The 25,272-nt window shown below is 34.5% G+C and overlaps 2 protein-coding genes across 2 annotated transcripts; one reads left to right on the top strand and one right to left on the bottom strand.

Moving 5' to 3' along the window:
• Positions 1 to 1,273: 1,273 nt before the first annotated feature.
• On the bottom strand, positions 1,274 to 15,228 carry LOC121418945 (microtubule-associated proteins 1A/1B light chain 3C-like). Its single transcript, XM_041613177.1, has 4 exons — positions 14,954 to 15,228; positions 8,651 to 8,706; positions 7,460 to 7,566; positions 1,274 to 6,329 (listed from the first exon to the last, which is right to left on the bottom strand). The coding sequence occupies exons 1-4, from the start codon at positions 15,033 to 15,035 to the stop codon at positions 6,167 to 6,169; spliced, it is 408 nt and encodes a 135-aa protein (XP_041469111.1). The 5' UTR covers positions 15,036 to 15,228; the 3' UTR covers positions 1,274 to 6,166.
• A 4,569-nt stretch (positions 15,229 to 19,797) lies between these two features.
• LOC121418946 (phosphatidylinositol-glycan biosynthesis class F protein-like) lies at positions 19,798 to 24,848 on the top strand. The gene is made up of 5 exons (XM_041613179.1): positions 19,798 to 20,071; positions 21,483 to 21,619; positions 22,269 to 22,385; positions 23,092 to 23,200; positions 24,475 to 24,848. Exons 1-5 carry the CDS (start codon positions 19,811 to 19,813, stop codon positions 24,610 to 24,612), a joined length of 762 nt encoding a protein of 253 aa, XP_041469113.1. The 5' UTR covers positions 19,798 to 19,810; the 3' UTR covers positions 24,613 to 24,848.
• Positions 24,849 to 25,272: the final 424 nt, after the last annotated feature.

Below are 25,272 nucleotides of genomic sequence, written 5' to 3' on the forward strand. Positions count from 1 at the left end.
AAAAACCCAAGAAATACAGTTGTTGTGATGTTTACTGTACCACTGGAAAGGAAATGAAATCTAATTTACATCATTGAGTTCTTTACTTTTCTCCTTTTTTTTGGGGGGGGGGAGCATAACTCAATGGACCATGACTGATTTGAATGTAATGATGCAATAGGATGAGCTAAGCTTCATGTGATTATTTCACCATTCAAAAAAATTCAAAATGTTGTTTCATCTGTTTATTCAATTGAGCTGGAAGCAAATGTTTGGCCTCTATAGCCTTTGCAAAGGTGTATTGGATAACTGTCCCAATTCAAATATTTACTCCAATATTTAAAGGTCAAGTCCACCCAAGAATAATGTTGATTTGAATAAACAGAGAAAAATCAAACTATCCCACTGAAAATATCATCAAAAGTTATGACATTTTAAAGTTTCACTTACACAAAACAGTGATATGCACATTTCAATGACATGCAAATGAGACAGTCTATGCTGTCCTTCACTCACTATTTCTTTGTTTTTTATTGTTTGAATTATACAATTTTTTATTTTTTATACACATTTGACAATAAGGACCAACTTGAGTGAACCAAGTAATATCAAACAATGCTACTTAAACTGGTTAAGGAAGAAATCAATCATTGTTTCACTTGACAATGAGGAAAAAATTAGAATATTTCATATAATAAAATACAAAAGAAATAGTGAGTGGATGACCAGGATGTGACTGTTTTGTGAAATTAAGCAAAACTTTAAAATGTCATAACTTTCTTATTTCACAACTGATATTGATGAAATTTTAAGTGTTGTACACATAATTGTATATCATAAGTCAGACAGAACAAAAAGTTGGATAGACATAAAGAAGTACTTGACCTGTTATGAGGCCAATGAAGTATGTGTACATGTCGGCCTACAATGCGTTGATATACATGTAGTCATTGTGATAGACTTAGAAGGTACTGGTATGGTATTAATCTGGTGATACGTACATGTAGTTGATACTCCATGCACAGTGATACTATTTCTTTCTTTCAGCTTGTTCAAATATCCAAAGGGGATACAGGGATCCATAGTAATGTCTATACCAGTGTTCATTCACTCACAAATTCCTTTAGTGACCATTTTACTGGATTCATTATTATCAATATACTCTACACAGAGTGTATTCTTGCATAAGAATTACATGTACAATACAGTAATAGCGATAGGTACATCTGACTGTATACGATATACCTTGGTGCTTCTGTTGTCAAATGAACTTCATGTCAAAACTGTAATGACTTGTCTAACTTGTTTCCACAGGCCAGATCAAATAACACAACATCCAAAGGCATTTTACAGCAGAAAAAAAAGTCTCAAATGCCACATTCCATCATTAAATAAATCAAGTTTCTTCGTCTGAACTGGCATAATATTTCAAATGTCATTGTCTGATACATACATGTACTGCAATGCAATAGCGGCATCGTGGATCCTACTGGCTGCATACAACTATGATCATGGAAGCCTTTGTAAATAGACATTAAAATTACCAGCACCAATAAATGCAACATGGTAAACATTCAAATTATCATGCTTTATAATCCAGTCAAAAATATACCCAAACGCAATGTACATTGAAAGCTATGAAATCTTACATTCTATTGTACTGTACGATACATTCTGGAAGAAAACTACTAATCATTAGTGATCTACAGGTAAATAGGCAATGCAATATGAACAGACTAGACATGATTAGCATCTTCTTCTTTCTTTTCTATCAGTTCTTGATAATATCGATTAAAAAATATAACAGACCTCTAAAACCATTCTAATCAAAATTGTGGATGATTCTGGTTGAAAATATATTTTAAGAACTAAGAACTCAACGTAAATTTCTAAAAGAAAATAGAACAAAATTATGAAGAAAACTATAGGAAATCAACTTGTAGAGCATTTAAATGTCAATTTTCAGATTTTTGCTTTTAATATCGTTATGTAGTAGTACTGCATAATCATACGGTCAATTCTATATTAAGAATAGCAATCAGTTGGTGTTGTGAGAGGAGCGCACCTTAACATGTTACAACTTACAAGTACACCAAGGAGGTTGAATATATTCCTTTTAGAAATTTAAGTGTGCTAGCGACTAGCCGGTGGCTCACTTAATAAGCAATTGCAATTAAGGTAGTGAACAGTAAATGCTAGCTAAAAGACTGCTTAATTCTATGCATGCCAGTTACCATCTAACTAAGCCAGCAGCAAAGCTAGCTTGAAATTTCCATTATCAACACCGAATAATGTTAATATAACACCGATGATGTGTTATCATAACACCAATATTACAGTAGGTGTTGAACTAGCACTTTGAATTTAACACTCATGTAAAATGCTTGGTGCAGTACTCCCACAACACTACTGTTTGCAATGCACAAGTTAAGGAAATATCACTAATGATGTAAACTGGGACTGGGTGAATCTACTGTACATTAAACAATGAAAATTGTCATCACACTCAAAGTCAATTCAAACATAAAACCAGTTACAAATTCAGCCAAGCTGACACATGTAAATTAATCAATGAGTGAGTTGATTACATAAGAGTGATAAAACTACAGAATCCTCACAAAATTTTGATTCATTCTCTTTCCATGTTCTAAACAAAATTCACATGCATTACATGTATATTCAAAATGAGATACAGTGATACTCTTGCCTTTCCCCGGACACCAATATGAATGTACATTTAATCACATCACAGACTTATCGAAAACAATGACCAAAAGAGGATGTTGATTCACATAAAAATTAATAAATGCTGCACATGCTACTCAGTCCAAGATATGCTGAGGACTGCCTGGTCTATACGCAGATTTGTACTGTATCATACATATACCATCATCCCTTTTAACATGTTTTAAGGCTTGGTCCCACTGCACTTGCGGATGCAGAGAAGATGTAAAAGAATCTTGCAATCCGTTGGAAAACGTTATGTATCCGATGTGTACACTTTGCATACGTGTTTCATACGCCCTATGTCCATCGAGCATCCATCGGCTGTGATTTCATTGTTCGCCCATTACATCCATTGCCTGGAGCGAATGAAAACGGATGGAGCAACCCCGAAATTTTGCTTGTCTGCTGTATCCATTAGGAGTACATTTTACATGCATCAGCCAGTGTAACCAGGCCTTAGAACACTTTTTTAATTGACTTGGGAGAACATCTTTACTTGGCATCCGTGTACATATTTTGAAATTCACAATGCTTTATTTGACACATTCTTTTTACATATGCCCTTCATCAAAATTACTTCTGGCATGTTGTTTTAGCACCTTGTCTTGGAGTTGAGTTCAGACAGTCAGGGGGGTTGACTCAAATTCATCAAATTAATTATCATTTTAAGATTCTTTCTTTCATGCTGTGACATACAATATTCTGTGATATCAAAGATGTTTTCATGATTTTTTTTCTTTACTTATCCAACATATTTACATGGAAAGAGATCTATTGAAAATTGTTTTACTTAATCAAATCATTGAATCCGACACACTTCACAAGTGACATTTATGTTTCGAGGGAGTGGGAGGCTGATGATGTCTTCAACTTTACCATTTCTCTGAAGCAAATTTCAATGAACAAATTAAATTGTTCTCTACACTACAACACAACACAACAACAATATAAGCTTATTATTCATTTTTTCATTGTTCTTTCTTACAAATGACAATCAAATGTACATTCAAATGTATTGAAAACAAACAAGCTCACCATAACAATGGTGTTGCTAGACTGTTTTTCACAAACAACTGATAAGATATCATTTGACCTGACTGAAAAGAAAGGTCAATGGCAGAGAAATATTTTCCTTACTTCATGGTGGATTGATAGGAATAAAGTGATTAAAGCAAGGCAGGTGGTTTTTCAAGTCCTCTAAAAAAGGAAATCCTTTAACCATCCACGCAGGTTAATATCAAATCAATAGAGAAGTCAAAATGACTTTCTCAATCTTACCAAGCAACTCTGTAAATTGGAATTCCATACAATGCTAATGGTATTCTCTTTATGTAGGTGGCAATGAAAACAATGTTCAAAATGAAGTGCAAAACCTACATGTAGCGAAAATTGCACATGTCTTATATTGCTGGGAAAAGCATACATGTAGCGATGTACGGTACCCTGAAAATATAATGTATACATTTAGATCCATTACTGTCAAACTTTTCTAATCAAAGGAAAAAGAAGAAATCACAATTTCCAAATGAAACATAACAGCTATGGTATGTCGTACACCAAAGCATACATATTCATACATGTACTGTACTATGCAATTTTTTACTCTCAATTGAAAAAGAAATTATAAAATACCCCAAAAAGAAAACAAATGTCAACCAATCAAATATGAATATGAAAAAATATAAAATACAAAAGCAAGCACTTTTATTTTTTGTATTTTTTTTCATGAACACATACCATGTATCTTCACCCATAAATGCATATTAAAGGTGGATTTTTACTTGTAAAGGGTTATCTACATACTACATGTAACACCAGTGTTAATCTGATTCAATTCAACATGTGTGTTTCCATCAATCCAAGTTTGAAAAGTTCATCAAGATTCTAGCTCAATCAGTCATTCTAGAAAAAGTTTTGATAATAAACCCTGTTTTTATCAACCGAAGTGGGGCTATTCACATGGAATATACCAGCTTGGGCTTATGATGCTAAGTATGTATCATGCCCATTCTGATCTCCATGTTTTTGACAGCATGCAAAAATAGCCTGGTACCATGAAGAATTCAACCCAAGCCAAATCTGTCTGTCTTCATCTTTTAATCAGCAGGCCAATGTACTTTCACAAAACAGAAGATAGTTCTAACTACAAAGATTCCCATAACGAATAAGTAGGGTATTTTGAGATGTTCAAAAGATTAATTGATGGCTGGCATTAGGCAGGGTGCTACATAAGCACTTCCCTGAATAGGGCAAGCAAAATTCTCACAGAAGAATTACCAAAATTAGGGTTGATATGATATACCCACCCTAAATATGGTCATGGCGGGCAAGATAAAATTACTTTGTAAAAAGAAATGCAACAAGGTTCATCAGTTCATGTCAAAAGAGAGAAAAAAAGGTCAATGGTTTCTTAAACCGTACTATATTTCTTTGAAGAGGTAAAACATTTTTTTCAAGGATTTTTCGGGCAAGTGAAATAGATTTTTGGGCAAGTATATTCAAACTATTAAAAAATTTTCCTGCCCAACAAGTGAATCTAAAACGTTATGTAGCACCCTGCATTAGGACACAAAAACAGACTTTCTTGTATATACATGTATTTTCCCCCATCAGTAGACATAAATATACTAAATCATAAATGATGCTTTTTGGAGGACCTCTAGAAAAGTCAAGTGGAACATTTTGATGCATTCCTAGCTATTTTCTTCGGTAAAATCCCAAGTTTAAGATAGGAATATTAGACAAATGACACCTTGGCTTTCTATGACATAAGAATCTATCATAAACTTACAGTATACCTTTCAAGTTCAAAATATTAATGCTGATTAGGCTTTTCATACATTACAGCACCCTCTCGAGCAAATTGACTTCTTTAGCATGTACATGCGATACTCTTGTGGACTGCAATTTCGAATTTTGTCTTACTTCAAAACTTTAAGTGTGCTTTGAATCTTAAGCATGAACATACTGAATGCTCAGTATTAAGATAACATACACAATGGACAGGTACAAAATTGAAGCTTCAATCGAGTTCACTTACATATGTTTTAACATAATAACAATGTTGCATCAACTGGGAGCATCTTCACATACATGTACTCTGTTACATAATTGGAGACCTGCTGATATTCTTGAATGACATCTTGTTCAGTCCGTACATGTTTTCCATTCCAGCACCGGTGCATGATGCCTGGCAAGACCCCTTTACTTCATAAACACCTATGTACATACATACATGTACATCCACTCATGCACACACATCTTGCTTCATGCTTTGCGCTTTGGCATTCTGAGTTCATGCAAGATTTTCTCTTCATTTGCTCATCTTCAGGCAGGCAAAACAATTCAAGGACAAAAAAAACAATGCTGAAAAATAGAATAGTACATAAATATTTGGAATAAGACATAAAGGCGAGTAGAAAGCAACGTGATAAAGAGATGAGCTCACAGATGCGGTCTTTCAGCAACCAAACATCTCCTGGGAAGCATATACCATGTACAGGAAACCATCCTCATCTTTCTCATCTCGATAGATCTCTGCTAGAGTAGTAGACATGCTTGCAAGACTCTTGTTGTTAACTATCAGATAGAAGGCCTGCGTGGCAGTGAGTTGCATTCGATTTCTACAAAGATGGAAAATAAACACACAAAAAAAACCCAGATACAAATTAATTATTAATTTGTATTAATATGTAAATTATAAATAAGTATGGAATAAGTACATGTATCCCCTTAGCAACAAAACAAATTCCATGACTTCCAATGAGTTATGTAGAATTTGGGATGTCACAAAACTGGGAAAAATGGAAATCATGAACACCAACTACATGTATACTAGCAGAGTATGATGACAGATTATGAGAGTTGCCAGGCACGACAAACTGGAAAGCTGCCATAGCCAAGAGGTAGGCCTACACGTGTAAATGCAATTCCATGACGTTTCACAAATTTTCCAAATTACATGTACCTGACTTTCCGTGACCACAAATTTTTCCAGGATTTTCCATGCCTACAATGTATAAGAACCCTAACAAGATAATCTACAAATGTAGATAACACTGGGGTAGATTATTGTATTCAGTATCACCAGTATAATTTTTACATAAGTTTTTAATAAATTCACTAAATTAAGAAAAAATGTTCTTCAAAGGGGAAACTTTATAATCATAAATACACATAAAGACTTTAAGTTCAATTCCCACAATACAATTACTTGATCTCCCTGTAATTGGCTTTACATGTACATAATGAACTGTTGTGAGTACATGTTCACTCCCCATTAAGTTTGATGTATATTAATTAGGTAATTTATTGTAAGGTATAAAATTTGGTTATAATTTTTCTTTCATTACTGGGCACTTTGCGAGGAAAAGCTCTAGACCATTAAGAAATGTACTGGTACAATATTTATATCATGATGCAAATGGCAAAATGGTAGAAAACATGTACATGTAATATGGATATCTCAAAGATTACTATTTTTACATTTTATTAATAGCAAACATCTCTCTCTCTCTCTCTTTTCCCAATGAAACAACAGAATGTAATTACACAATATTTGTATGCTTAACCTGTTGAGGCAGTGACCATGATTTGATTTAAGAGTAATAAAAAAATTCTTAAAACTCTTTTATCATATTTTATCATATGATGTTTCAAACAACCCAGAATATTATTTGCATAGTGTAATATATTCATACTAAGCATACATGTACATGACTGTAAATTTCTCTATGAACATTCATTTTCTCACCTGATTATTGTAACAAACTGGCTCATTGTGAGTTCTTGTGGTACTAAAAACTTTGTCTTGTCCAGCAAAGGAAGCTGAACCTCTTTATAGTACCTTTCAACAATCACCTGAATATAGAATAAACATAAAAACATAATGTAACAAAGTTAAGTTATCTTTAATTTGTGACATACAGGGTGAAAGAAAAGGGAAAATTACATGTGCATATTGTGTAAAATGACGAATTACATGAAACTGGATCCTGACCAGACAAATGAACACAGCTTTTCTATTTGTGAGAATGAATGAATTACAATGTAGAATACAATTGAATGAAATACGTTTTTATAAGGCTTCATTTCACTGCATCTTCTCATTGCAAATTAAGATATCTTTGATGAACACATGCAGTAATCTGAGGGAGATACATTTGTGGGGGTGCTACATGTAAATTGTTGTCAGCTCCTAATTTTTCACTTCTCATTTCTCAAAGATTTATTTCCCATTACATGTATATGTATATCTACATGGACATATTATATGTAGAAAGATATGCAAATTAGAATGAACACTGAAATGTAAAATAATTAATTGTGCATCAACACATTAAGATTAAAGTGCATAATTCCTTTAGTCCTGTCATGCAAAGGGTCGACACAGGCTATCACAAAGCTGTGTATACTCCAATGCTCCTCTATTATACAACAATACAGCATTGTTGTGGTATTGGAGTACCAGTTTGAAGTGGAATCCTTTCATGTTTCACCACCCCTGACCACAGGTTTAAAAGCAAAACAGGCAGCTATTTTCTAAAATAAAATTCACAGATTTTTCAAGCAAAGGGTAGTATCCTGCAAAACACATATTACAATGGCAGTAACCACTGTAAAAATAAAAATTCTGAATAATATACCAGGACGATATATACCAGGTATTTCTAAAGGGAGGGTAGAACTAGATAACCTCCACTTTTGTAAAGGTAACATAACCCCTCCTCTGAATATAACTTGGGTATTTTACAGTCCTGACTCTCTTCTTTATTCTCTTCTTATTCCTTTTTTTTCTCATCTTCCTCTTTCATTTTTTCCCCTTTTTTGACTACTTGATGATCACAGGGATCAGGCAGGCAGTCACTCTTGAACCCACCCCCCCCCCATAGTGCCATCCCTGGTATTACATGTATCTCAAAATAATAACATAATCAATACTCACTGGTACTTTGTTTGGAAACTTTGCTCTTATGCCTGCAACCTCCTCCTTCCTTTGAGCTGCAAAAAACAATGAATTCAAAAAAATAATATGATAATAAATCATACAAGATTAATAAGGCATAGTACTGTGTTCCTAAATCCTAACTAACCTTCAATTATTTTTCGTATTAACATAGGACAAGTTGTTGTTTTAGTGAGGGTGTAATTCTCTTACATACATTTAATCTGACAACTTGTCCTTGACTGAGAGGAATGCACAGCACTGAATAGATTAATCAAATCCAACAAGTGGAATGCCTCTGGCCGTCTCACCTGCATCACGCAGTTCAATATAGCAGAAGTGCTGACTTTGAAAACTACATGTACTCTAACTCGCACAGGATGTTCAGTGATACATGGTTACTCTTATGTCCACTTTTTATGAACTAGACCAATAAACTTAGAGATATGGTTATTCAACAAAAAAACCCAACATGGCCAAAGTTCATTGACCTTACATGACCTTTGACCTTGATCATGTGACCTGAAACTCGCACAGGATGTTCAGTGATACTTGATTACTCTTATGTCCAAGTTTCATGAATCAGATCCATAAACTTTCAAAGTTATGATGGTACATTGTAATTCAACAGATACACCCAATTCGGCCAAAGTTCATTGACCTTTGACCTTGGTCATGTGACCTGAAATGCGTACAGGATGTTCAGTGAAACTTGATTACTCTAATGTCCAAGTTTAACGAACGAGACCAATAAACTTTCAAAGTTATGATGGTAATTCAACAGATAACCCCAATTTGGCCAAAGTTCATTGACCCTAAATGACCTTTGACCTTAATCATGAGACCTGAAACTTGCACAAAATGTTCAGTGATGCTTGATTGCTATTATGTCCAAGTTTTATGAATCAGATCCATAAACATTCAAAGTTATGATGGGAATTCAACAGACACCCCAATTCGGCCAAAGTTCATTGACCCTAAATTACCTTTGACCTTGGTCATGTGACATAAAACTCATGCAGGATGTTCAGCGATACTTGATTAACTTTATTTCCAAGTTTCATGAACTAGGTCCATATATTTTCTAAGTTATGATGACATTTGAAAAACTTAACCTCAGGTTAAGATTTTGATGTTGATTCCTCCAACATGGTCAAAGTTCATTGACCCTAAATGACCTTTGACCTTGGTCATGTGACATGAAACTGTAATAGGATGTTTAGTAATACTTGATTAACCTTATGGCTAAGTTTTATGAACTAGGTCCATATACTTTTTAAGTTATGATGTCATTTCAAAAACTTAACCTCAGGTTAAGATTTGATGTTGACGCCGCCGCCGTCGGAAAAGCGGCGCCTACATGTACATGTACATGCTATGCAGGTGAGACAAAAATGGATTTGTTTTTAGCCAGTCGTAAATATTAAAGAGCCTTATGATTTTCTTCAATATGGTAAAAATGCTCCAAATTGGCAGGCCTCCGTGGACAAACACTACAATTTTTCCCTTTTTTTAATTACTAGTATTATTCTCTCTTGAGTGCATCCTGTCTCCTTGAACTCTAACATAAATGTATTGTAGCTCTAGTTAATGTAATAATTATTTCTATCCCATCAGTTCATGGGTAAATAGCTTTCTTTTTTTTTAAATAATTAAGAAAATCTGCATATTATAGTTCAAAAAATACAAACAGAAAATTATGTAGACTTTAAAAAGTCAGCAATTTTGAAAACTACAAGTAGGCTACTTGCCTGATTCAGAATTGTCAAGATTAATCCAATTACCAGGCAAAAATAAGCTTTAACAATAAATAGAGAAAGTACATTTCTAAAAGGCTATAATTCTCTCACAAATTTGAATGAAATTCCCACAATTCCCTCCTTTCATTAAACTTAATTTTGCCCAAGGTTTTTTTTCCCTGTATTACATTTGAATACATGTACAAGAAACATTTCTCTGATTTGAATTTAATGAGAACATTGATCTGATTAGAGTGAACATTCTGAATTTAATGATTTGGCTTGGGTATGTACACTGTACATGTACATATCTTGAACAATGTGACTAACAATCACTGGAAATGGCAAAGTATATTCCCATTTCAGAATATCATCTCTTTAAAATAAGACTACCATTCTATCAACCATACGGACGGACAGGCAACAGACAGAAGCGATCTATCATCTATTGATACTTCAGTCAGACAATGCAGAGAGGCTTCATAGATTATTATTTTGTTGGAATTTATCATGCGTGTAAAAAAAATGTCGACTCAAGGGTCACACTGTAAACTCATGCAATGGAAAAATGAGAATACCATCTTACATGTAGCCTACTGGGTTCCCTTTTTCAATGTTTTCCAAGGATATCAACACTAAAGGTGCAATAAAGAAATTCAATTTTCCCTTTTCACCTTTGAGGTAATTACATGTATAGTGACAAAATATTGTGTCACAATTTCAGTTTGCTGCATCGTGAGACAACAGATTATCTCTTACTTCGATTTCAACCTGCCACGATGATTAACATCTTCCGTACAAAAATTGTGCTTCAATGTTTCATAGCAGTACATGCAAGTATTCAGCAAAACAAAAGCATGTACATGTAAGAATAGTAATGACATAATTACACTACGTACATGTACATAAATTTATGTCAAGTACATGTAGGGCCATGCGTTTTTGAGTTGGGCCAGTTTCATGTGACATGTGTTCGCGACATGAAAATTTTGCACTTTTTCGTTTAAACCTTTGTAACTTTACCATACTTCACCCATTGTAAATTAAGTCTACATTTTCTAATAGGAAATTAACTGAGGATTGCAAAAATGCACTTAAAAATAACATCTATAGGGTGTATGCATTTGAAAATATGGAACAAAATATACCAAAAATTCTTGGCAAAAAATACCAAACTTTGAGTCAAGGAAAAAGTAGTATTGGTGTACCTAACAACTTTAAAATTTCCGTTTTTAATTCCTCTCATTTAGTGCTTTTCATATGTATAGCATTGTAGGGTCTAAGGTATTATTTTGCAGAAGCCTCTTTGAACATAATTTTTACGATGGAGTATTTTTAGATATGATCTGAGAATTGTTTCATTTTGTACCAGTGGGTATTTTAAAACACTCAAAATCATACATGAAATAGAAAGTAAAACCAAAGTTCTATCAACACATTAAATTCATAAATAAACAATTCAAAACAAAACAAATCAAATACATTACATTACATGTATCTGGCACCAAACCAGAATTTAATGTGACCCATCTGAATCTAGCCATGATCAAAATGATTGTGTCAGGATTCCCATGTAGTCCTATCATGGATTAAGCATGGAGCATTAATAGCTCCATGGTTTTAAAGGGGAAGTTCACCCTGAAGAAAACTTTGTTGCAAAAATAGCAGAAAAAATAGTAAACAATATTGGTGAAGGTTTGAGGAAAATCCGTTAAAGAGTAAGAAAGTTTTGGATTTGTGACGTCATAAACGAGCAGCTGCCCCATGTGTTGTGTAATATAGAATGCATGAATTTCAAATTTTGCATGGTTCCTGATGACTTAATTATGTTTTCTATTCATGATCGGGTGCGAAATGATTTGTCTATTGATATACAAAAGGTACAGTAAAAACCATTTTCAACTTTCTGAGAAAATGACATTTCATTTATTTTTTACCATTCGCTATGTAGGAATGCTGCTCGCATATGACGTCACAAATCAAATAATTGAAATTCTAATAACTTTTTAATTATTTGATGAATTTTTCTCAAACCTTCGGCAATATTTTTTATTATTTTTTCTGCTATTTTTACAATAAAGTTTTTGTCAGGGTGAACTTCCCCTTTAAGGGTGTGATCTCCATGCTGTGCAAAGTGAATAGTCCAGGTTAGATGAAAGTCACAAGGCAATTGTACACATTACGCCTTCATGATCCTATTTTTCAAGAACATAAAAGTCATCTTTCCTGCAGAGATGTATATGTATTCCATAAGATTGTTAGTGGTACAATAGCCTCTTCCATGCTTTATTTGTGGAGCAAGCCACCTCTTGAATCTCTAAGGTAGTTCAACTTAAAATATTGTAATTCCATAAATAGTCACACCAACATATTTCTTGGTAATTCCAAAGCTAGGATAAGGATGTTAAATGGAATCTGTTGGGGACTTTCATATCATAAGCATCTCATTACTGAATGGAGTGTCTAATGAATGCATTAATAGCAGCCCTATAATTTCAAGCATAATTATTTCATCAAATTGAATTTCAGTGTATGTACATGGAAGTTTTTTTTTTAATTCATAAAGACCTAAGATCTGCTTTGTCCTTTCTCTCTTCAACCTTGCAGTAACTTTCAACCATTGCCAAGATGCTGAAATCACAAATGTTCATATTGTTTACAATTGATTATAATGTAGAATTAAAGAATAATGATTAATTCTTTCTGAATACATGTACATGTAGGCCTACTTTATAACATCTTCCTGTAAGTTACCATAACTGAAGTGTTTACACAATGCTTATTAGGAAAGGACACTTTGCTTGTGCGATCATACAGCCAGGTATATCACTCTTTGATAAGATAGATTGGCAAAAATTAATTAATAATAAAGCTTAATTATAATTTAAGCTTATTGATGAGTTCCAATTAATCTAAACTATGGCTCAGAATTGTCATCGTTTTAAATTTTCAACATACATGTACATGTACTCCCCATGGATATTGTTACAGTATGAAACTTTCTGATTAAACTCAAACTTTAACTGTAAGATTTTCACGTATTTTATCAAATCATTTCGATTGCATTTTTAGAGACAGAATCCTATATAAAATATCTATCCACTTCTATATTCCACACTCTCAAAAGGGATGGTAAACTCATTAACCCAGAATTTCCTGCTAATTGTAAAAGAGGAATTTGTAAAATACATGTATGATTGTATCCATCATAAGTTTTGATATAATTAAAAGATACAATAAAATAATAAAATTCTCATGTTTTCATAAATATTTCAAATCTTACAGTCTTATAAACAAAATCTATTGAAAACACAAGATATTTTACAACCTTCAACTATTACTCAAATTCTTTGAACATTTTCAGTCCAATCATTGTGCCAACTCTTGCTTAAAAAGTGATCATCCCCCTCCACTTCTCTTACATGTACATGTAGCTCCTCTTCTCCCTTTCTCCTTCCTCATCCTCTTCCTTCTCCTCCTTCTTCCTCTTCTTCTCCTCCTTCCTCTTATTCTTCTTTTCCTCTTCCTTCTCCTTCTCTTTATCCTCCTCCTTCTTCTCTTCCTCCTCCTTCTCCCCCTCTTTCATCTTCTTCTTTTTCTCTTTTTTCTTGTTTTCCTCCTTCTTCCTTCTCTCATCGTTTTTCTTTTCCTGCTCTTGTTCTCTACTTTTTTCTTCACATGGAACTGAATTTGGTTTCCTCAGTTGCTAAAGGAAAGGATTGTCTTTCCTCCTCCTTTTGGATAGGTATTTTAATGAAATGAGGGAGGTGGATACAGTATATACATTTCAAAAATAATGGGGGCGGGGGCTCCAATACAAAGTCATGTCACATAAACTCCATCATTGTTTCTGAATATGGAACTATCTATCTCTCTTTCTCACTGTTATACTACCATTCCTGAAGCAGGTTCTGACTTCTGAACAAAAAATAATACTTTTAATTGTTCCATTTGTATGAAAGAAATAGTAATTGTCTCATAATCAGTATACCAATAGTTGCCAAGATGCATCATGTCACATAAGTCATGTCACATAAACTCCATCACTGTTTCCGAATATGGAAATATCTATCTCTCTTTCTCACTGTTACATGTAAACTACCTGTTATACTACCTGAAGCACGTTCTGACTTCTGAATAAAAAGTAATAGGCCTACTTCTTATTAACATCATCACAATGCTGTTCACACCAAACTTTCATAATACATCATCATAAATTTCCTGTTTGTGATGTATTAAACTGAATCTAAACATAAAATCATAATAACAAGGTATAGAATAAATAATATTAATACTGAACAAAAAGGTACCAGTTTAAAACAATTTAATGAGGTGTTTTATATCTTCATAATTCAAACAGACATATAACGTCTCATCATTTAAGTGGATATTGAGATAAACCTTTTCCATAAAACAACAACATTCGGAAAAAAAACTGGGTATACCTAATCTGATTCAGACAAAGAACATCGAACAATGAATCACACGGCATTCAAGAATGCTACTAGTACTACGTGACTGTACATCGCACAGTAATGCACAGCCGCATATGAATTCTACTTACTAAACGTTTTGCGTTGCTTGAAAGATTTGTATACTTTTTCATCCTTCTCTTCAGCTTCGATTGTCTTCTTGTCTGTTCCCATCGTGGCAGTTCACCTCTAAAAATCCACGGGGAACGTTAGCAGCGATTGGCAAGATAAGTTTGAAATTTTTAGATATTAGCTCCAATAAAATCCAGACTGCCAGACGGTGGAACAGTTCTTCAGCAAGCTAAAGTAAACAAAATTCTCAAACGCGCTCCAGCTCGAGCTCCCTGTTTCGCTCAATATGATACGGTACGTGTGCAAGGTTCTGTCTGTATAGGCAATGCAGACATGCGTGGGCCAGCTGATCTTTGTTTGGGAGTGACGTCACTCTGCTTTTAATCATCGTGGCAGAAGGGGGGGGGGTCTTGGGTATATCGATGCCAAAACAAGAATAAAATTAGAGGGGGAATAGTGTAAAAATCAAGGTATATGTAATGTATTCAAATCCACCCGAAAGAAAAAATTTGATTTGTATTAGACCTATATAGATCTAGAGGAAAGTCAAACAAGCGACATGCTAATAATTTTATCAAAATCGGATGTAAAGTAACATTTTCTAAGTTTCGGTTACTTTTTACAAATGTATTTTTCACATTTATATTCAAAGCTCAGTGATATGCAAATGAGAGAGTTGATGATGTCACTCTCTTATGTTTTTATTGTTAAACAATATCTTAATTTCTGTATATAGATTTTACAATCAGGGCACTCTTGATTAAACCACAAAATGTTAAAGCCTGTGTATAGCTTTGGTAAAGGGTCAATAATGTGATTGATAATCGAATATCATCTAATAGGACAGTCTTACTGAAGCGTAGAGACCGTTAGATATTTTTCCAACTGCACTTCTCTGAGAAAATTTCAAATATTCAAATCTTGGATATATAGCGCCCTCTCTCGGCGATGCTTGTTTTAAATTTAAAAAATGGGCATTCAAGCACTTATCTTATCTTTAGTGATTAGATATCCAAAAGTTACAGACAAAGAACATACATGTATCTTGAAAGTTTCAGCCCATTCCATGATTTGGAATAGGATTTAATTGAAAGACAAAAACACACAGATATTTTAATTTGATCGGGTGACCCGATCAAGTTAAATTTCCATGTAAAATCGCAAAATTTATCCTGTAAAACACATTTTCATTTCATATCCTCCACATCATAACTTTTATAGGGCATATCCATTCATATTAGCTAGCAATGAATTGGAATAGTGATAGGTGCATTTTGGTGGATTTACCAAAACTATACACAAGCTTTAAATAAAACAATGGTAATTATACAGGTTCAGGGAGGAATAAAACTGATTCACATAAAAACCGGGCATGAAAATAAAGAGAAATTTAAAGTTATATCAAATTTCATAAAATAGAATAATTTGAATAATTAATGAAATATTTACGTGGATGATGTCATCAATCCCTTCCACGATGTGCATTCAACTGCAAATTTAGAATATCACAACAGTCTACACTCTCCGATTTTGATAAAATTTTCGGTGTTATCTTTGCTGTTTTTGGGCTGCCACGCAGTCAAGCTTAGCTTATAGTGGTAACCCCAGCAACCTTCTAACAATCGATATATTTTTTTTTATATTAACAGAAAATGCAATTATGTTCAATGTTTTGCTTGTCAGTTATACGTATATTATTATTGTATTTTCATTGCTCATGTGTTTATGAAAAAGTGTTGCAGAAACCAATAAATGAAATGAAAAAATGTTTGTTTTTTTTTTCAAATTAACTTTTTGTTAGGGTAGACTTGCCAACTAAAATAAACGAATGGCGCCATTATATAAACTCTGTTAAAAAAAGAAACTAATACCATGGTCACATTTGCTCTACGCGGCCGTACGGCGAGTTGAAAACAGCCGTTTTATTCATATTTATACAAACCACAGATATGTACCCGTACATAAAATGTTAAAAACGTCTGTTTTCGACTCGCCGTACGGCCGCCGTAGAGTAAATGTGACCGAGGCCACATGTCCTTCACAGGCATGTTTAAAGGGATGGTCCAGGCTGGAAATATTTCTTTCTCAATAAATAGAGTAAATTTTACAAAGCAAAATACTGAAAATTTGATCAAAATCGGATAACAAAATTAATAACAAAGTTATTGAATTTTAAAGTTTTGCATTATTCCGGTGAAACAGTTCTAGGAATGTCTCATTTCATTAGGTGGACTGATTATGTCATATCTCCACTTGTTCTTTTGTATTTTATTATATGAAATAAGGTTTATTCAAAAAAATTCTACCAAGAACCAAAACAATAATTGGATTGACAACTGAATAAGCGCAATAGTTATTTATTGCCACTTAGGCCTATTTCATCATAATGGAGACACATCATTTACACCGTATGAAAAATATGACATTTATGATTTCATGTAATAACATAAGAAAAGGAAAGTGGGGATGTGACATTATCAGCCCACCTATGACGATGTGTATTTAACTGTTTTCACAAAGTATTGATAAACTTCAAAATTCAATATCTTTGTTATTTGTTATCCGATTTTAATGAAATTTTCAGTATTTTTGCTTTGTGTATTTTACTCTATTTATTTAGAAATAAATATTTTCAGCCCGGACCATCCCTTTTAAGTGCCTTAATCGCAAAGAAGCTACGAATTTAACATCAAAATTTAAAATGACAGGAACGATCTCACAGCCACACACAGGTCCTCGGGAGATGTCCTGCAAAGCGGCGTCCCCTCACCTGGATCCGCCTTTGAACCCCCCCCCCCCCCGGGAGTTTATCAAGAATTGAATATCTCTTTATCTCGCGTTTAGAGAGCATTTAAAACAATTTTTTTTTTGGAAAATAGTAAAAATTCACAGTGAAGGATGAACTTAAAGAAATATTTTCGCGGTGACATTGGGCATATATGAGCCTATATACTCGTCGATGGACGCGACGCTATACCGTATAGGCCTTTAACTGCGTCAGAGGCAATTATTTTTCTTTCATTTTTTTTTCAGCCTTATGAAGTAGAACAATTTTAGACAATAATATGCTTCGTTATTCATTTTGCCTTCAAAATAATCGATTACTTTTTTGTTTACTTTCAGTGGGTACATGGGGGGAAATGCTTGCTTTGACCTCAATGCTTCATTTTGGGCCTGGGAGAAAGTGCCCCCTCTGCCAACCCCCCCCCCTCGCTGCCGGCGCCTGTGGTTCTTCTTTCATTTTGAACCATTCATTTGAACCATTTTACATATTATAACGCTCTGTCTGAGTATTTTTATTTTCTTCCACAGAGATCTGATAATTTCCTTGAATATCATGGAAAGGTTTTCATAATTATTGTAATTATCTTATAAAATATTTCACCCCAAATTGTAGGCCTGGGGCCTGCATATACCCCCCCCCCCTCTCTCTCTCTCTCTCTCATTTTTGTTTGCGAGGGGCTAATGATCTGATGATTCTGTGAAATAGGTATCAAAAATGACAATTTAATTGGGTCAGCTGGGTGCAACTGTTATTCATGTTATATTTGACTATGTTCTAGTCCCGGGGGGCCACTTACATTGACGAGTGGATACCATGCGCGACCAAATAAACACGTATAAAGGATGTCCTTTTCACGATAGGGCACGTTACGTACGTAACGTGATAAGGGTGTCAAAAACACAAAAATAATGAAAAAGGGTATCTATTTCGCTAGGACAATTACGTGTTTAGGGTCGAATTTGCGGGGATGATAAAACAAAATTAAAATGTTTTATAAAGGATGTCCTTTTTGCCCCAACACTTCGTGTTTAGAGTAAGATTTGCGCGAGTTGTAGAAGGTGGGGTCGTACTACACCAAAATAAGGTAAAACCGACGACCGAAGGACCCGTAACAATAAAACATTCCTGTACTTGTTTAGGGGTTCATTTCAGGGAATATTTGCCAAGATTATCTTTTGTTTCCAATACTTGTTAAGGGTAGGGTTTGACACCCCAATACTTGTTAAGGGGTGCATTTTCAGAATATAGAAATTACCTGTTCAGGGTGCTTTTCGAGACCCCATGGTCGCGCATGGTATCCACTCGTGAATGGAAGTGGCCCCCCGTGGTTCTAGTCATATTTTACTAGAACAGAGTTATTTCTGACTAGAATATATGTCAGAAAATATTAATGTGAATGTCAGTGATTGCCATATAAGTTGCTCCCAGCTGACTAATACTGGTCTAGTCAATTTGACTGATTTGTTTTAAGAGTGTAGGCCTAATTCGGGTTGCATGTAGCTGGAAGCAGAATCTTTACACTTTCTTGTAAAAATGTTTGATTTCGCATCATAATCCACGAAGCGGCAATTGCGTCGAAAATTTTTAAATGGTATGGTGACTAATTTTATTATTTTCTAGTTAGGGGGTAAAAGATCATTTGTGTATTCTTCTACTGAAGGTTACAATCAAAACCGTATTCAAATTTTCTGAGAAAAGGGCAATTCGTTTATTATTAACCATACTCTATGTAGTCCACTGGAAGCTGCTAGCATGTGATGTCACAAATCAAATAATTAAAGTTCTAATATTTTTTTTAACCTGATAACTTTTTCATTCTTTGATGGATTTTCCTCTAACCTTCGCCAATTTTTTTTTCTGTTATTTTTACAATGAAATTTTTGTCAGGGTGAACCCCCTTTAACATAATGGATATTTAGGCTCTTTCATGAATCTAAATTTTAAAAAATATCATCAATTTAAGACCATAAATTCAGCCCTGTTTCAGCAAAGGTATATTTTATTTTATACAGCAGAAAATTTGTTGAAGACACTGGCATCACTAAAACTGAGCTACTGCGCCATCTAGAGACCGAAACAGGAAACTTTCAAGATGGCAGCCTCCAGTGCACCACTAAATTCTGGTTCCTCAAGAAAATATAGGAAATCTTTGCTTTATTTCATGATATTTTTACTTGTTTTTCTGGTTTCCACAACCGTTTTGATGGTTTACCCGAATTCATCAACAAGTCTTATTAAAAGTCCGGTAAAAACCTTGAAAATATGGTGTATTTCTTACGGCGTGTTGGAACTGTGCGGATACAGTTTGTTATGTGGAATGGAATCTGATTTTGATCATTCATCGGCGAGCAAGGTACGTTATTCGTGAACATATGAATGAGTGCCTTGTTCATTGAATGAGTGGTAGTACGTAGGAATGAACCACTCATTCAATGAAAAGGTTATGATATAACCTTCATGACCATGATGACCTTGTTCTCTATCTCTGTTTATTTTCATTCCCTGGCATGCCTGGCGCGGCCCCGTGTGGCCGGCCGTGGTGAAATAAGCCTTTGGTATTTGGCTTTAGTTAGTTTGGTTTGGCTTAGACCAAAAGCTTCGGTCTCTGTTTTGTTGGTTGTTCAGCTGAACTCTGTTGGCTTCACTCACCAAATGCAGAGACCGAAGTTCAAGCGCGATCTGCACAGGGGACTCAATGGCCAGTGGCGGACCGTGACCCCGCGGAGACAAAGCATTGGGGGGCACGGCATTGTTCACAAACAATGCAGTGCCCCCCACAATGCTTTGTCTCCTCCGGGTCACGGTCCGCTACTGTCAATGGCCATATGTTTATGTACAGTTTAAGATCGCATAAAACGGGGAAGTGAAATTGCGCGACAGCCGAGGTAAGTCACTGTTTTTGTTTCAACTTCATATTTCTCTGTTTTTTGGCAATTAATGCCAAGAGGGAATATGAATTTGCATTTTGGTCGCGTTAATTTTCAAAATTTTTATTCATTAAAGACAAAAATTGAAGAGCCCCGACGGGGGGATTTTGCATTGATAGCGAGCTGTCTGTGTACGAGGAGAAATTTAAAAAAAAATGTTTAAAAACTCCTCGAAACAGACGGCTGCCAGCTGTCTAGGTTTCGCTAAGTAATAAGTTTAACTGTCTTCTCTGTCTTGTTCTTGGGTCCAAATTAGCCTTGACATTGAGGAGTCTGAGGACTCCATGGTGATATTTTTAATATTTGGACATATAATTCTTCATCATGGAGCCTTGAAACTCTGTCCATACACTGATACAGTCATAAGTGAAACCTACATACCCGGATGGATTTCCCCAGGCAATCCATATTTACAGGGTGAAAATGTTTGTACAGTTGAATTTTATTTATGAATGAAACTTTTTATGTAGTGACAATGTATCTATGAAACTTTGTACGCCTAATGCGTAAAAAGGGATAAAAGTTATTTCACTATAAATGGCAGAAATGAGACTAGAGGTTTCTTACCAGACCTATCACATGTAGATCCCTCGATCCGTTTGTCAACAAGCAAATACTATAGGCCTAATCCTTGAACCACTTCGTTAAACGTACCTTCGATTAGCGATGGTACAAAATTCCGTTTTGAACAATTTATATATGTATATATATATATGTATATATATACACACACACACATATATCCCTCAAAATAGGTTTTCTTTTCTTGTTAGATGCAATGCTTGACACTGTTCTGTTTGCTTTACTGAACTTTCTTTGTCCTTTTATCCCCCATAGAGATCTCGGGCAAGTTCTACAATAATCAACAATGTCTCAGCTAAGGTTGTGTCCAGTATAAAATATGGATTACTTATTTTCTTCAGCTCTATTGCATTCCATATAATTGCAGTTTTGTATGGTGCACCATTTACAGAGTGAGTCATTCAGACTTAATGTCATTATGCAATTACTGTATAACTGCTCATGTGCGAGAAAGCAATTGCCTGTGCCGTTTTGCAGTGTATGATGATTTTTCAATCACCCAGTGATGACATTATTGTTTGTTTTTCATTTCTGCATTCAATATGATACATTATTTCATGTATAACATGTGTTTACATACTGTACAATATACATGTTCAAATATAATTCATAATATAAGCAATAAGTAGTCGTATATAATGAATAGAAAATAACTACATGTATTTGAAGTATAGAGTTTTCTTTTATAAAGAATATTTGATTTTATGAATGCAGGAGACTGCCATTGTAAAGCGTTTTAGCTTGAAATTAATGGCGGCCTCTTTAAAACTTTGCTGCTTCTGTAATAATGCTCAGCCAAGTTATGAAATATATTTTCATTATATTTCCCTAACATTTAGAATTAGATACTTTCTTTGTTCAATTCTTCATATGTTAAATGCTTTTAGGTGTTTTTGATTAAATGATTAACTTGTAGCAGTACACAAAATAATTCCACAAATTACCTTTCGAATGTATTTGGTATAAACTTTGTTATGTGGCTGACAAGAATAAACTCTTAATAAGATTTTGGTTTATTTCAATGTAATTAAATCTACACAGAACTGTGACAGAAACAGCCACGTTTGGTGTTTTGCTGACAACGATAGTAACCATTCCAACTCTGTGTGTATTGGGTACCAATGCAGAGTGTTACAGCAGGCTCATAGGTAGCAGAAGGTAATATAAGGACTATTATTATAGCTTTGTCATCTAATGGTACCTTCCATGAAGTCAATTCTTCTGATTGGCTGTAACCTGTTGAGAATTGTTACCATGGTAGTTGCTGTTGGATGGTAAAGTTATTACTATAATACCAGTAGTAGATTTTATGCAACAGGGCTCGGATAAAATATAATAATTTAGACTAGATTGACAGAGTAAGACCTACTTTATCCCAAATTAAAACTACCACTTATCTCTAAGAGTGCCATTTTCTCTCTCTTTTTGTAATCAAGCATGTACTATAGAAACCTGTTCAGAGAGATCACCTGCCTGTTATGACCACTTTCTTCTCCTGGGGAGCATTTCATGAAAGGATTTTATCCGACAAGTCCTGTTTTATCCGACAATTACCATAGTAACAGTACCTCTCAGCCAATCAGAATCAAGGAAAGTTGTCCTGACAACTGGTCATACAAAGATGTTGATGAAACGCTCCCCTGTTGTCTGAATGGTCATTTATACCTGTATTACATTGTATTACACTGTATTACATTATTCAAATTGCTCATAGGTGCTAATTCTTCAAGATTAGATCCTCCTACCAAATATTATTAAGCTGTGCATGTATGCTTTCAGTAATGAGGTTAGCCAACTGTGAGATGAATATTGATAGTTTTGAAACATTTTATTTTTCTTCTACCTTTAATGTTCCTGCATGTAGGCCACATGCTGGTGTTGAGTCGTGTTTAGCATACATTGTATTCTTCAGTCTACTTGGTGCATGGCTTGGTGCTTTCCCTATACCTCTTGATTGGGATAGACCATGGCAGGTAAGACATGGGCCCTGTCTGACAAAGAGTTATGATTGACCCAATCAATTGTAAATCTATGGAAATCCATCAGTGTCATAATTTTTTCTACAGGAAATGTGCAAAATGTCCTTTGTAAACAAAGGAGAACACCAAATTCTCACAAAATCAATAAATTTATTGATATACATTCATATTTGGAATTTTTTTGAACAAATATGCATTTTATAAGTAGACTTTGCTGGCTTTCCATAGTTGCAATTGATTGGATTAGTCGCAACTCTTTGTAAGATGGAGCCCCTGGATGTTGTCTTCATGGCTTTGTTTAAAAAAATATACTGTGTTTTTTTTTTTTTTCATTTAAGAACATGTTTTTTGTTGATGAATGGCTTCTGTTCATTGGTGGCCACACCTTGTATCTGAACATTTAGTGAAATGTTGCTTTGTTTCGATAATGAGATAATCTTATTTTTTTTTTAATCTGTCTAAATCCCAGCTCTCTATGTTAAAAAGTGAATCCACAATTTTTGGGGTCTGCACAACATTGAAATATCAGGACATCGAAACTTAATGAATATTCGGTTGATATTGGGTTCTTGATGTTTGTATTAGCTGCCACAATGTTGTACAAATTGAGGGTATTAATGTTTTTCAGATAAAAGTCTGCTTTGAAATGCTGTAAAATCACTGACATTCCCATTACCCCAATCCAACTCTCCAGGGTCCCTGGAATGGTTGTAAAATGTCGTCCTTAACCGATATTTGAATCCCCATCTCGTCCTGCTGCAAAAAAAGTGGTATATTCACATTACTTAAGGCCCTATCATATCGTTCCGTGCAAGCCTTACGGATGAGTTGCGGGCATTCACCCACAACAGTCTTTGAGCATGTCTAAAACTTTTCTGCATTCAAATCAGACTTCCGTGTGCTCCTTTGGGCAACTGTGTGCGTGATACGTATGAGATACTGTTTCAATGCGGGCGACCTGGGGGTAGCCAAAATACTTGTAGTCACCCTCAGGTTGCATGCAAGGCTTGCACAGAATGATGTAACAGATTCCTTGACAATGTGTGACATTCATTTTGCATTTTCCACACAAAGACAATTGTTTGGATTCCATAGATCAAATCTGTTAGCTTCAGAGATATTAGTGAAAAGCAAAAACACCATCTTTTGTTTGGGCGAATCTACTATTCTTTACATGATTCACATACATATGTAGTGACCGATCACACAGCAATATTCTATCTATGTGAAATATGACAATCTCATATCTGTATCCTTCCTTCCTGTAGAAATGGCCAGTCTCTTGCTGTATCGGGGCTCTGTCTGGACATACACTTGGTCTTGTAGCATCTGTCATTCACAGCGCACGAGGATTAGAAGAATCATCGGAAACATTCTTCAGTAGGGGCAAAAGCAAGAACTTTTGATTTAGATTCAGATAAATCATTGTGATTGCATCTTTATGATAATTAGACAATTGATGGAAAACCTTTCCCTGAGTGTTGAAGATGTGATATTACAACCTAAAAACAAAGGACGTTAAAATAAAATAGTGGTTGTCATGGTTTATGGCCATTGATAGTGGTCTCAAAGTTGCAATATGGGATTTCAGTTTTAGCTCATGAGCAATGATATTGATTGGAATAGATCTTTTTTTATATTTCATGAAAGAGTATTTTTTCAATGAATGAACTAAACCTTTGGAATGCACAAATTGATTCTGAGGTTCTATTTAGTGTAGCTTTTTTAGAGCTTCTAGTACTCAGTTACCTATGAAATATAAAAAGTTGGACAATGATATCTTTCTGTAACTTCCGAAGGTTTCCATTGCAAAGAATGATAGTGTAGTAGGTTTCACGGTACATCATATATCTTTCTTGGGTAAGTGTTGATCCTGAAAAGTACCATCCAAACTTGACGTTTGACAAAGTGTTTTCTACACTGGTTGCATTAACATCAATTTGAAATCACCTTTTCAGTGATTTCCGTGATTGTGTAAACAACATATTTTAGTACAATTTCTCTAGTTAATTTCATTGAAAAAGGATTGCAGATATGAAGGATTATGACATTGACATTTGGATTCA

This window comes from Lytechinus variegatus, chromosome 7 (genome assembly GCF_018143015.1).
Source record: "Lytechinus variegatus isolate NC3 chromosome 7, Lvar_3.0, whole genome shotgun sequence".
Lineage (NCBI taxonomy): Eukaryota > Metazoa > Echinodermata > Echinoidea > Temnopleuroida > Toxopneustidae > Lytechinus > Lytechinus variegatus.

Bases quoted from the DNA above. Each gene is read 5' to 3' on its own strand.
- LOC121418946 (XM_041613179.1), top strand. From the start codon at position 19,811: ATGGCAGCCTCCAGTGCACCACTAAATTCTGGTTCCTCAAGAAAATAT. The intron at 20,072-21,482 runs GTACGTTATTCG...TATCCCCCATAG, and splicing joins ATCATTCATCGGCGAGCAAG to AGATCTCGGGCAAGTTCTAC. The intron at 22,386-23,091 runs GTAATATAAGGA...TCCTGCATGTAG, and splicing joins AGGCTCATAGGTAGCAGAAG to GCCACATGCTGGTGTTGAGT.
- LOC121418945 (XM_041613177.1), bottom strand. From the start codon at position 15,035: ATGGGAACAGACAAGAAGACAATCGAAGCTGAAGAGAAGGATGAAAAA. The intron at 8,707-14,953 runs GTAAGTAGAATT...TGTTTTTTGCAG, and splicing joins CAAGCAACGCAAAACGTTTA to CTCAAAGGAAGGAGGAGGTT. The intron at 6,330-7,459 runs GTGAGAAAATGA...CCATCTTTGTAG, and splicing joins CAGTTTGTTACAATAATCAG to AAATCGAATGCAACTCACTG.